At 41.1% G+C, this 14,716-nt stretch overlaps 1 protein-coding gene across 1 annotated transcript in view; it reads left to right on the top strand.

The window, feature by feature from the left end:
• Positions 1-931: 931 nt before the first annotated feature.
• rtn4r (reticulon 4 receptor) overlaps positions 932-14,716 on the top strand; it is a 43,325-nt gene continuing 29,540 nt past the window's right edge. The window contains exon 1 of the mRNA XM_058636469.1: positions 932-1,499. Coding sequence (XP_058492452.1) covers positions 1,478-1,499 — 22 coding nt within the window. The 5' untranslated portion in view covers positions 932-1,477. The remainder of the gene's footprint in view (positions 1,500-14,716) is intronic.

Raw genomic sequence — 14,716 nt, 5'->3', positions numbered from 1 at the left:
GGATATTTTCTGGCATAAATACTGACTTTTCAGGACCCGTGGTCCTCATGGAGGCTAAAACCTGGTCCTAATGGGAGCAGCAGACATTATTTCTGAGGATTTTTTGAATTGCGGTTAGATTAAGGTGAAGCATTCACTTGTTATAGTTAAGGTTAGGGATAAGGCTTGGTAGAGGCAGTCCAGATGAATGGAAGTCAATGCAGTGTCCTAAGAAGAAAAGCTGCACAACCCCGTGTGTTTGTTTCTGTTGGTCTTAAACATACTCCGCCTTGAACATCGGGATCAGCCAAATTGCTGATCCCAAAGAGGAAGCGCGAGTCCCACCAGCAGGCCTGCCCGGCTCTTCGCTTGTCTTTTGGGGCGGGATTCGTTTGCCTATGCGTGTCTGGTCGTGTCCGATCCAAATAGATTCGCCTCACGTCAACTTCCCACCCACCCACCCACCACATCAAACCCACCTCCTCGTGCACATAAAACATTCATAGAGTGCAGCTCTGCGCTGGAAGAAATGTCTGTCTGAATAAATCATTAAGTCTCAGTTTCACTTCAGAGTCCATCAGTTATGTCATATAGAGCATTTTTCCCCGATAAATATTTCTTTTTATCGGAGGGATTTTCTGTAAACAACCGTGGGCGTCGTAAAACCAGACAACACAGCATACGAATGTAAATAATAATAATCATTTTATTCACAAAGCACTTTCAAGCATGAGTACAGAGTGCATTTAGTTTTAAAAACAATCTCTTTTCTTTTCCTTGACTGATATTAATCCAAAATCCACTTGAATTAAACATTTCTTTGTCTTTTTTTTGCAGCGTGACACAGACCCATAAAACATTCATCTTTGAATTATCTCCCCCCCTCTCTCTCTCTCTCTCTCTGCCTCTCTCTTCCTCTCTGTTTTTCCACCTCACGCACCTCGCTGCCCCTCCCTCCCTCATCACCTCCCTGTGGTAAACGCTCACTAACGCGCACCAGTGCGCATCCGCTGCACACTTTTCTCTGTGTACACTTGGGATAATGTACAACGGGACAACTTATCCAACTGGATATGCTCTGCGGTATCTAAAGATGGATCAGACCGTGGTTCTCCTCCTGTGTCGCTGATTCTCCTCCTCTGATTTAACACTCTGAGCTCTTCCACGGAGCCGTGTGCGCGTCCTGTGTGTTGGGGAGGTGTCGGCTGGTCGTGTTGAGTCTTCAAATCCAAAATTTGGATGTTTATTGGTGACTATTTTTCAAATCTTTCGTCCAAATGACTGAGCTCTGGTGCAGCCAGAGACGTGGCTCCCCACTCGGGAAGCCTAAAGTTTGAAGGGTGCCGGGGTGTTTCAGGCTCTCCGTCTCCCACCTTTCACTGGATTTGCAGTCACCCATAAATTGCCACAAACAGCGGATATCTTATCTGTCTCCGCGCGCGCTGGGATACACTCGACTTGGATTTTACACCGTCTGGATTTCACCCCCATCCAAATCATGAAGACCGTTATTATTGATGGTGAGTAGGCTGCTCATTAACTAAAGTTTTCTCTTCAATCTGACGGATTATCTCACTGATGACATCCACATCGGGCAGCGTCTCTGCTTTGTGGAGATCAGACACAGCCAAAGATAAATCACGTGTCCTAATTGGAGTTGCTCTGCTGGCTCCTCCGGGCTTTGCTTATCCTGGTACAATGACTGACAATGTGCGCAGAACGCATCTAATCTGCACAGTAACAAGTTTCTTCTCTGCGTTAGAGCACACTAACAACAACCTGCGTGTCACTTTTGGTAACTGCTACTGTAAATGACCTTGACTCAATGGTTCTGGGGTCTGGGTTGTAATTTCGGGAAGATTTTGTTCTTGCCCCTTGTGTGTGTGCGTGTGTGTGTGTGTGTGTGTTAGTGCGCCAGCGCGCGCGAAGGCGCGTGACAGAGCGGTCCGTGGTGGTCAATATGATCAGCGTGATATCAGAACTTAATCCGCGCATCCGCTCCAGCCCTTTCAGGACGCTGTGGGCTGCGCTTTAGGAGAAGTCTGCAGATGGTTCGCTTGGCGGCCCAATAACAACCCACCGCCTTGTTCTGAAACTCCTCAGCTCATAACTGATGTTAGTGTGGCTTCATCCAACTCAGGATGCTGCTTAAGTGAGTGAATGTGGAGCTTTGAAGCTTTCACAGACTCGACTTGGTCTTGATTTTCTAAAATCAAAAAAAAGAGGCTAACAAACGGTGCTTAATCCCACTGTAAATGGCTACAAACGGCCGTGTATGAATTGGGGGCAGGGTGGAGGAAGAAGCACCTGGCATCATGTCAGTGCCTGCATGTGTTCCTGTAGGCCTGATGGTGCCGGTCCCTGTTAATGTGTTTAATACAGCACAGAGAGAATAACACTGACATGGCGAATGATGTTTTGATCATCATGGAGATGAGATGCATGTGTGCAACGTTCAATTTGTTCCATCACTAGTTAGCGGAAAAGCCCCATCATCATCATCATCATCTCCACCCTGCCCCACCCCTGCACACACTCTGCCTCAGAACACACGCATGTGCACAGCTATTCTTATATGAGGACACTGTCTGTCTTTACTGGCTAAACCTAACTCTAGACCCTTGACCTTAACTAGGACCCCATAGATGACATTAAGACTCAGCGTTTGTCCCTCTAAGGACCAAGGTTGGTGTTTAACAAACAAGAAACATGACAAAATGACTATACCACATGAACAGTTCTTATGCAACATGCAGTACACACTGTTTCTTCCCCGTGCTGTTCGTTACTTTGCTAAAACTGAGGGATTATGTCGAGAAAGCCACAGATTACGGGCCTACTGAGTAACTTTGATTTTTCCGAGATAGGAATTGCAAAGAGGCATATCTGCTCATACATTCTCTTTGATATGTCACAGGGTGATGTAAATTCAAATACACACTCCCCTTCATTGGCATAGAAAGGCTCTGGGTCCCACAGACCATACAAGCAGGTTTTTCTTCATCCATCTACTGGTGTGATTTAGCACCAAGCTGCTGTCTGGATATGTCTGAATATGTTTTTTTTTTTTCCTGTTGCAATTATAACTGGGATCCAACTTTCAGTCTTCTGATTTGGTGGGAGAAAATATAGCCTGCTGTGTCTTGTGTTTAAAGAGTCAGAGTGAGGTGGGACTTTAATTTACACTGTTTTTCACCCAGTCAACATATGATTGAATGCCTCTGTGGGGAAGCATTTGCTCAGGGGCGTCTTTGCTCCCTGTCTACTGCCAAGCAAAGCCAATAAAGCCCAAATGAATGGATTTCCATAATGGTGTAACTGAAAGCTTTCTCTCTCTCTGGAAGTTGTAAACCTCGACATAATAAGGACATTTTTTTTAGCGTATTAACCTTGTTATTGTTTTGCCAAAAAAAACTGCCCCATTTTTTTTCAAAATGGGGCCACAAGATGCACCATCTTTGTTTTCAAGATGAATTTTAGAACATATCAAGCCATAAAGAAATAAAAGGCATGCAATTAAAGAATATTAATTGTTGATTTTAATGCAGAATATGTAGAATGAGAGAATGAGACATACCATCCCTGAAGGGAACGGTAAATTGATCCATCTTTGTGTTTGTATGAGTGTACAGTAAATGTGACTGCACTGAGTGCAGCTTGTGAGGCATAATATGTGTGTGGGTGTAGTGTTCTGTGGGTATATATGGGGAGGTCTGAGGAAGAGAGAGGCAGTGGAAGGAAAGACGGTCAGGGAAGGGAAAAAAGGGTGCAAGTAAAATTCACGAGTGTGAAGGTTATGCAACCTATCATGCCTGCCCTTTGTCTGCCTGGACACTATGTGTCTTCCAGTCAGTGTGCTGTATATCAGCTGCGTGGAAGCTGCAGAAAAAAAAGGAGGAAATGAATTGGCAGCTGTTCACGCTGACTCAATGAGGATTTGTGTTCTTTTCTCGGCTCTAGTTGAGGTTTGTTTCCTCTTAATTGGCTTTGGTCAGCAATGAGACCGATGAAACCACAACTCTTCTCTTGGGGTATTCAAGAGAAAGTATGTGGACATTTTTCATTTCCATAATAACAACCCGATGCTGGGAACATTGTTAAGCAATACATGTGATTCACCGATTACATTGCCAGTTGCAGAGATTTCTGGCTTTCATTTCTTGTTTTTTTTGCCTCCATTTCAGGACACTCCCTGTCAAACAACTTTCCCAAGAAATATGAGCAAGACATTTAGCTATGAAGAATAATAAGGCTCATTAGCTGTGCCAGAGTCCCATGTAGCTCCAAGGACAGCAGATAAAGCAATACATTCTGCTAATGTTTTGAGTCAAGACATCTGTGTAGAAACAACAAATAAGCAAACAAACAAAACAATTTGGATTAAATCATTATTTGATTATGATGGTGGGAAGATGAGAGCTCAGGTAATTCATGTATTTATTGTTCAATTTCACAAAGACCAAACATTGCATAATCATGCCTTTAAGGCGGAAAGCCCAGGCTATACAGTAGAATTAATAATATGGGGGGAAAAAAACACGTCAATGACCGCACAAGTAACATTTATTTATCTAAATCAAATACAGCGCACCATGTCAAACAAGACATATTACATTGTGTCAATCAATGTCAAGAATCAATTACTGTTTTGTCAACCCAGTATTAAAAAAAAATACCCACTTGAATGAATTATGATATATTATAATTATTACAGAGAACTATAGATTTCTGCATTTCCAACCTTGGGGAAATCTAGCCCAGAACAGGAGATGTTGACCAAAAACACAAGGCAGTTGAGAGGGAGAGGGAGTCTTCATTGGCTGAGCAGCTTTGCATACACATCCCTTCAGTGGAATAGGTTGCTAGTCAAGCTCTGGTAACAAATGCCTACACTGCAAAGCAACCTCAAAAAAGAGTAGTTCAGAGATGAAGAGATTGCCTCTCGGGCCATCTGTCACAAATGTGCATCTGTCCACACATTTCCGAGTAATCCTACAGCTTTAATGTTACAAGAACAGGGGCTGTCCACTATCTGATACCTAAACCATCATTTCGAGTACAGTGGTATCTAAATTGTATTGGGTTGAGGTCCAGCATTCATGGCATTCAAAAGAAGGTTGAATTAAGACATGTTCTCCACACAGTGTGCTGCATCTCATCTGGACACTCACTGACTTTTATAACTTTCTCCCGGCGGAATGTACGTGACTGAGGCTGGCTGCTGTAACATGCTGGTAATGTTCACTCACACTCTCGAGGGACATTTATATTCCACGGTTCTATTTTTCTCCTATACTTGGTGAACTTCATCACACCCACGGGGGTTACTCAAGGCCACCACCCTTAAATTGGACTGGTAATTAATTAAGCTTGAGCACAGACTAAATTACGTTTTATAATGTAAAAGCATGTCCTGCATTTTTTGAACCACTAAACACTTGATCATTTATAAAAATGTGGTTACATGTCTACAACACACTTTTATGCTAAAAGTATAGAAAGAGTATCATGAGAAGAGGTAAATTGTTTTGACTTGGTGATTCCCTTGCGGCTACACATCAGCATTGTCTAATGAGTTTGCCACTGGCATCAGTGAACAATGATTAAAGCCTCAGTGCAGTCCAGTGCAGCAGACATTCATACTTGCTTCCACTTGTCTTTGTGTTATTTGCACAACACTGCATGTTCTACTTCTTAACGACAACATAGGTTTGCTTACTCTCACAAGTCAATGATATTGCCATCCAATTAAATGCTCATCTCATGTGGAGGAGGAAGCGGTAGCCAACGCATGAATAAATGTTCACCCATTCATCCAGTTTTACAATCAAACCTTTCTAGCAACAGATAGTATCATAACTGGTAGATGAAGGGCGTTTTGTGTTGTGCTGCCGAATTCAAATAGAACATCTAATTGCTAGTAGTTGAATGTAATGCATGGATGCTCATGTGATTATACTGTAATTCATAAATAACAATCAGTCATACACTACAAGACTTGTGACATAATTTGTAGACTTGATTCTGAGGTTAACATGATAATTTGAAAATCTTAATCACAGTTTATTGTTCAAATATTGGGTCCAGCTTGCAATTTTCAAGGGTTAATGAAAGGATTAAGGCATCATCACTCAGAACATGTACGCATTAGTGTCACTGATAAACATATTGGATTTCATAAATATCTGTAATGTGTTGAGCTACATGAAGGCTCTAACTCAAAAGGATGAAAACGTTAGTATTTTGTACCACAAGCAGAGTGCAGGGTTCATGGTATTGACGCCTCTGTTACAGTGACAAGCTGCAGCGGGCTATCTGAGAGTGGATCTGCTGTTTTCACTGCATCCTGATGAGCATGCTCCTTCAGGGGCTTCTTTTAATTGGCTGTGCCCTACAAGTAGCACTGCATTTGTTTATACGGCGCACGTACATTCACACACACACACACAGACTCCCACTGACACACACATAGGCACGCTGGCGTCGGATATCCTTGGAACCATCCGCTGTAGATCATCCCAGTCTCCCAGCCCTTCACTGCTAATCAGCAAGACAGAAGAGCTAAGTGGATGAAAAAGATGAATTCTATTTGTTTATACAGAGCAAACTATGGGGAGAAAATAGGAAACTGAAAACTCAGACAAGGTTGTGGAAAAGGGGCTGGATGAACCATTATCATGTAACGTGTGGGTGGAGTCTCAATTTGTGGGATTTATTTGACATTTTGGACAAAAATTGCACATATTATACTCTTGGTGCTTCCACATATAGTATATGACACACACACACCTCCATTGTGCTTATGATCAACCGGTGCATTAGAACTGTGTTTACATTGGAATTGTGATACATAAACCAACCCAGCTGAGCCTGCAAGTGACACAACCCCTCCCCCAGGGGAGTGAATATACACTGTGGATTCCTTTAACATGGCAATAACATTTTACAGCAGTATGCCTCTCCTAGTGTGCACAAACTGGAACATTCTGTCACATAACTCCCTCCACAACTACACATTGTCATCTTTCAATGTCGGGTTTCACATTCATTCTTGTTTAGTCCTTGGAACTCCCCCTTTTGCGCCTCAATTCCAGTGCAGGTGCACCAAGCTGCACGGACGACGATGATTGTACCACAAAGGGGAGGGTAACTCATGGCCAAGTAAATTATTAATTAGACAGAGAAGAAGCCACTCCTAAATTAGACACATGAATGGAGTCATTGTCGTCCTTATAAGTCAGCGCCGCTCCTCTTCTTCTTGGCAGCTGCAGTACCACTCAGACAGATAAAGTGGCTGACTGATCCAAGACGCGAGCATGAATGTGTCATTGATCACGTTGTTAGGAGGAGGTGGCAGATAACAGATAAACACATAAAAACGGCCCTGATAATCTCCCACTGCGTTCATCATAAGTAATGGCGCAGAGTTCAACTCTTAAAATGGCGATAGATAGATAGATAGATAGATAGATAGATAGATAGATAGATAGATAGTCTGCCATCAGTTGGTTTTGGAGGCTGTGCTTTTAACATTGGAGCTGTCAGACTACATTTTTCAGAAGGTGGATATCCTGAGGAAGAACCTTCCCTTTTTTGTTTTCTTTTTTCCACCATGGATTGATGCATAATTAAATAAATAATAATACAAAATAAACAGTATTTTTAGCCATGTTGATCTCATTAGCGTCAGTGATGCAAAATGGATTCCCACCATTTTTTTGATCATCCTTTGTGAGCCTGATTACTTTGCGGACTCGACAGATGGGAGCTGGATGTTTTGATGTCGAACCCTGGCAACACATTGTTGAGACTCTTAAGCCAAGGGAGACACCTTTATTTAGTGTAACATTGATTGGGTCCTATTATTCTCATTATTTAGCTTCACCAGTGGTAAAGCTCTGAAGTATCACTTCAGAAAGACTCTTTGATTTGCCCAAATAGCTGCTTATGTGGGGGTTTTAAAGGACAAACACAACTTCCTGAATTTAGATTCTGCACATTTAAGCGAGCTCTCAAAATGTAGTTTTAAAGTGTGGGGTAAAAGTAAAAAAGGCACCTTGGGATAATGGGGTAAGGAGCCTATTTAATGACAGAGGGTGGCTTATACTCAAGGGGAATAGCTTGACAAGCCATACATAGAATGCTGAATTGCTTTTGTATCTATCCATCTCGCAATGGGAAGATTAATGTGTGCGCACATGAAATCCAGTTTACAGCGTGTCCATTACACGCATGATTTTTGAGACTCACAATCCAGCGGCTCTGTTAGACTATGTCCATGATTTATATGTAGTCTATGCTCACAAACAGAGTTATAAGGAGAAATATATGTTTTCAACAAAATAATTTTCTTGGGGGGAAAATTAGTTCAAACTAATTATTATTCCAGGCAGATGCATGTGTAAACATCAAGTGGACCTATGTGACTTATCTGGCAGCTGGGATGGGCTAAACAAAGTCAAATTGTTATTTTTTGAGAGGAGTTTAAATCAATATTATTTATTAGATAAGAATTTAATGCAGTGTATCTGAAAATTTTCAGTAGTACAGCTTGTACAGGCAGACAGCTAGAATCCTGAATTTTTCATTATGGTCTACTCCTATTAAAGATTAAGGTAGAACTAAGCCTCTCAGAAACTGTGATGAGTAGCACTTTCATCCAGTCACATTGCAGTGCGGTCTAAACAGCAATGCGTCTATTATGAAGAGTTCAGCTGCAAGGCAACCTCTCAAAGGAAATAGGCCATCACTCCTTGGATTGGGGGGGGGGGGAAATAGATGCTGTTGATGTGAAAACTCAATCTATAGGTGATAATATGACTGACTTTATACAAGAAATCCAAAAACGGTTTAAATCATGGATCAATGTCTTGAATTGCACATGGGGTGAACTACCCTGCAATGTACACTTTAACAGAACAACACCTTTTATCTACATGTAATTGGGCAGGCCTGCCCTCAAAAATACACTGTGTGAATGAAAGTGTTTTCAAGCTGTGTTCAACATCTATGTTCAGAGATGTTGGCTCGCTGGCACTTTTACAAGTGCATTTTATTCCTTTTTGTCCCTCCATCTTCTTTCTGACTGCACACAAACTCTTGCTTTCTCTCCCTTCATATTATGACGGTCACTATTTTTTTCTCTAATTGTATTGTAATGTCTTATCCACATTCACAGCGTCACTCATCTCTCTGTCTTTACTCTCAGGTATAAAACGCTGATTATCTTATGTAGATATCAGTCCATGGCAAATTAAATGGGATCACAGCTAGCCTGCCAGGATGTCCATTATAATGATATCTGTAATCTGCTGGCTCAGTGGACGCAATGAGGACGGGTAGGAGTATCAAGGGATGATGATAGAGGGGGATTCAGTGTGGCTATAGCAGGAGAATAGTGGAAATGGATTTTCCTTCTCTGACGAGGTTCGCATGGACACCCAAACCATATGTCACCCATGGATTTATGTCAAAGGAAACCAGAATTCCATCCAAGACTGTAGCAGTACCCAAAATATCCCTTTTGTATAATACCTTATATCCACATAGCTCTGTATTCGAGTGAACCAGAAATGTTTTCATTAGCTTAAAAACAGACTCTCAAAAAGGCTTTTTCATTGAATTTAGTTGTTTGACTTTGTCAATAGCCAACTTGATCAGCCAGTTGAACACATTATATACATTTAAACAAAGTTATTGTACAAAATGAATGTACTAAGGGCACCGCCATTGTGTGAGCTGCTCAAATTGGCTGTGTTTGGATAAGAAATGCACTCTCAATGATTTCTTGAGACTTCGGTGTTTAAAATCCTTCATTTTGATGTTCCTCTATGGACTGTGGTGTGGGAGAGTGAACGGTTTACAAATGTTGGTTTTCAGCCAGAAAACGCTGTCTAATGGTGAGAAAATGTGGCAAAAACCTCTGTATGGCATAGATGTTGATATTATTCTGTGCCTGATGGCAGTTATGTTATCAGTAGTGTCTGGAGGTGGGTCCATAGAAATGAGCTCTGCCAGAATGTCCATGTGGGCCACATAAGGTGGGACTACCATTTAGACCGTGGACAAACCCACTTGGGACACATAATGTGACTATATATTGTTATATAACCCTTATGGGGCCCATATTGACAGTCTAGTATCGAAATATCTCGGAATGGAAATCCATTACGAACGTATTGCCAATGGTTATATCAAAAAATTCTGATTATGCAGTGTTGTATCTTGACACAGCTTCAAGTACAAAGAAATCCATCAAATCCCTGACATTCAGAATTGGAGAGCATGAACATCTGATTAGCAAGAAAGATTATGGTTGGGATGTGTTGCTGCTACAGACAGATCACCTTGGCTCGGGTTCCCAAACCTCTAATCAGAAATGTTGCTTGTTTTCACATGCCTGTACGTGTTCCCAGCAAAGCCTATCATCACAGCAATTATTCCAGTGAGGGAGATGAGCACTGCCAGCACTCCATCTCTGAGCTGTAAACAAATTAGGCTGAGGGGTCTTGATGATGTCTGTGTGATAAATGGGATAGTCTGATTCCAATTCTGATGGCCCTGCTGTGCTTTGTGACTGTGGGTCCTCTGCCAGCGGACAACCGTGTGAATAAGATGGTCCCAGCCACTGGATTGGTGATTGCAGTGATCTCTTTCAGATGCATGCATTTTTTAAGTCTTTTCAAGCTGTTTTCACCTGTAATGGTCCTGTCATCAAAAGTTCTGATGGTGCTCCACTTGTTTGGAAAATGAGTTTTTCTCTCTGTTAGTGTGAATTAAAGCTTGCAATTTCCACCTGGAACTTTCAACAAGTAATTAAAGACATCCCGCCAATTCTTTAGACATAATGTAACTGAACATGATTTCATTAAGTCTTAGGAGGTTAATTTCTCTGACATGATTTGGTAATTAGTCATACACACGGTGGCTTGTGTTTTGATCTATTGCATGTTTAAGCTTTTTTGTCAGGTGGAAATTTCTCATGGATTTCAATAAATCTTTCAGTGGGTTTTGCCGCAGGTAATTGACAGGTTATGTTTTCTCCCCATCCATCGCTCCCTTGGAAGGCATTAGCATATTGAGTTTCATTCCTGACTGTGAAGTGATTCCCACCATGCCTTTAAAAGGCATCACATGAATAGGCGGCACATTACACTGTGGAGAAATATGAGACAGGAAAGAAAAAGCACATTCTTTTTTTGTTTGCTTATACACGCACACACTTCAGTGGGACCCTCAACACATACAAACCCACACACACACACACACTTTATCTAGAAGGCCCACACATGGTTTAAGATGTGCACCAGATTTTCGGATGTAGTGGGTTCACATTACTTCACCGTCTTCCAGAGTACACTCCGGAGAAACAGCCATAACATTGGTGTACCCTTTCCTTCTGACACACCTGAGCCTCCCCTGGTTTTTCTCCCAGTTATTGTTGTCTTCTCTGGCAGAATGATGAAATTAGGGCAAATCTCTTCACTCCTAGGGAAAAAAAATCAGACCCAGGAGTTTGACAAGTCGAAGCACAGAAATCTCTTCCTTATAGTCAATACCTGTGTTTAGATCAAATGTCAGTAGCCCAGTGTAGCAATAAATGCGTTTATGAGACTGTCGATTAATAATAATATGTAGTATCATGCTTGTTTCAATAAAATGCTTGATTTTTTTACTCACATTAGCAGCCTATTGGACACAGTATCACATATCGTTATGCAAACCTTCTCTTCAAACAAATGCTTCGTTAGCAACCATTGAGTATACAGTAGGGCTGAACAATTAATATGTGTCAAAATATAATTTTAGTTGAATTACCTATTCAAAGGACTGTATGGAACATCTTTGTTTCTCACAGATCTGCACAAATATCACACAGTAATATTTAGTAAAAGTACGTTTTTCGATTGAAATTGAGAATAATGATTTAAAAATAACCGTTTTTTTTACTAGCAATTGTCAACTATATTGAAAATTCCTGTCACAATAATTTAAATTATATATTTATTCAAAACACCCTCACTGCATGGAGGGTGGTTTTAAATCAGCTGCACTACAGTGCAATCAACATGTATAAATACTGAGTAAAGAGGTCAGGATGTGCCTCTAACGTCCCTATGCTATATATATATGAGAGCTATTCTGGGAACCAGCAGAAGTAACAAGAGAACACTTTATCTCAGACAAGATCACAAAAATGAGTAACATAATTGTCCATCCATCCATCTATTGAATCCAGGCGGGAGTCAAAGCAAGAGCTTCTGGGATGAGGTGCCAGTGCTAATGACTACACCGACTATAAATACATCGAATAGAAGGGCATAAGTTAATTCATATAACGCATTCACCTTTTCACAAACACATTACGGTCCTCCTAAATGCAGCACATTTCTATCACAAGTAGGTGGGTAGTTTAATTTAACTACCCTCGTTGTGTATGAGCATGAGAAATTGATTTATTGACTCAAGTCACTCTCCATTACACTATGTGGAGATATGCCCCCTTTCAACATGTTAGTAATAGGTTTAGCTGGTGGCTATGTGGAACATGTGCAGAGCTTCAGTGGGACTAATTGTAATTAGACTCTAAGTCACATTATCTCTTAGTCTGACTGAGAAAATTGATTTAGCACAATTTCAGTCTGACTAAGATGTTGGTTGGATGCTGGTTTTAGTTGGACGGACACAATAATACATTTTTTCTAATGTCATGTAAATGTACTTGGTGACTTGGTGCTTGGTGTGTTGCTCAAGGACCCTTCAGCATGCAGATTGGGTGGGGCCTGGAAGCTTATCATGAACATAGTTCTCTGTGGGTGGCTGCTTTAACTACAGCCACACAACCTGCAGTTTTCTGTTCTGAAAGAAAAACAAAGATACAGTTGTCTGTCATGAAAACACTACGTTAGAAGGAACTTGACCTTCCAGTAACAGTGGCCCTGCCCAGAGTTCCTCAGGTTACTCAGGGTGACCAATGACATTCAGTTTTCTTATTCCGAAGTTTTTTTTCAAAATTCCGAGGTTGAGTATTCATCACTTTCTAAAGTAAGCAACACAAGCTTTTTATTCATCTCTCTATTTATCTTTGTCCTTGAAAAAGTTCCTATCTCAATTTAATTCATTTTCTCCATGGAGCTGATAATCTGTGTTTTTTCACCCCATAACCCGAATTTTGCTAGAGTCCCTGTTATAGTACAGCTGACATGAGCAGTTTTTATAGATCCTCTCAGTTCTCTGGGATTCCTGTGCTTCTCTTCTGTATTTTCCATTTATGAGCACATCCTCCAGGTAAGCTACATTTAATATAGCAGTTCTGATCCATTAAAAACTGATGAGACATAAACATTCAGACTTTGTAAGAGGTCACTTGTGGTATCACAGTGTTTCCTGTCAATGGAGTCTATCCTTACAGAATGTCCTTATAGAGACCCGTTATTTCAAAAGCTATAGCATCATGCATTAGAAACCATAAACAGCCTCCAGTGTAAGAGCACTGTACCTCACCACTGCTGAGGCTAAGCATTAGTCAGCAAATGGAGTGACTGGAGACTGGAAATTTTATTGAAGATAAATGGAAGTCGATATCATTAAGTGACCTTGACTTAAGATTATGTTCATCAAAAAAGCCACATTTACTGCATCTGCAGGCTTTTTATTATTAGGGAAGCATTTGTAAGGCAAAACCTGTCAACTGAAGCTAAAATAACAATAATGTATTTTTCTTGACATTATCATTCCAGACATCTTTGAGCATATTGTAGCTTTTTTCTGTATTTCTTTCCACTCATCCCACAGACGTGTTTACGATGACAGGAAAATGGCTTCCTTTCCATCCACTGACAATAGACTCTGTTGGAGCTCCCACTGCTTCAGTGGAAACTTTCTTTCATCGAATCAACTCCTCTAAAAAGGTTACACTGTCAGTACAGCACTGGCTGTGCTCTAATTATGTTCTTTTCATATGTGAGCAGTGTGTGAGTACAGCATGATATAGTTCTGGAGTATGTGATACCCACTTTATTATTGAATGGATTTATGCAGCACTCCCCCTCCCATTGCTGTGCAAACAATCCCCCTGTGCACCTCCTTCTCAATGAGAGAATAGTAGTTTTGCATATTGGGACTGTATTACAGTATTGAATCCTCATCCACTTAACAGGAGAATCAGCTACGTTTACGACTAATTAAAGCCATTAATAGTGGGGGCATGCTAATGCTTTTTTTGCGTTGATAATAGAAACATGAGCGGCGATGGCAGCAAGGCTCATTTCACCGGCAGGTCAAGATGAGACTAATTAACTGGGTATTAAAGGCACAGCACGACATGTTTGGCGGCCGGAAAGGGGTGAGAGAGAAGATAGAGGGTTTGGGTGCAGACTCTTGATATGAGTGTTATCAAAACTCAGTTTGCTTCTTACACTTTATTAGTTCAATAGCGCTCCTCGAGGATCCATAGAAGGAAAAAGACATCAGCAACGAAACTAAGTGGTGCACAAGAGCTCACAGAAGTATTAGATTAGAGGAACTCATGAGTCAACTTTTAATCTCCTGCTTTCATTCATGTTTTTTTTTTTAACATTTGCACTTCAAATGGGCGTCACAACTGTGTGTAGTGGTTGGCACCTCACTTCTGGTTTAAATCCTGGTTTGACCAAGGCCCTTCTGTCTGGAGTTTGTGTGTTCTACCTGTCTTTGTGGTTTTTTTCCTCCAGGTACTCCAGATTCCTGCCACAATCTA

Source organism: Solea solea, chromosome 8 (assembly GCF_958295425.1).
Source record: "Solea solea chromosome 8, fSolSol10.1, whole genome shotgun sequence".
NCBI classification, from domain to species: domain Eukaryota; kingdom Metazoa; phylum Chordata; class Actinopteri; order Pleuronectiformes; family Soleidae; genus Solea; species Solea solea.
This window is presented reverse-complemented; position numbering and strand designations above follow the sequence as displayed.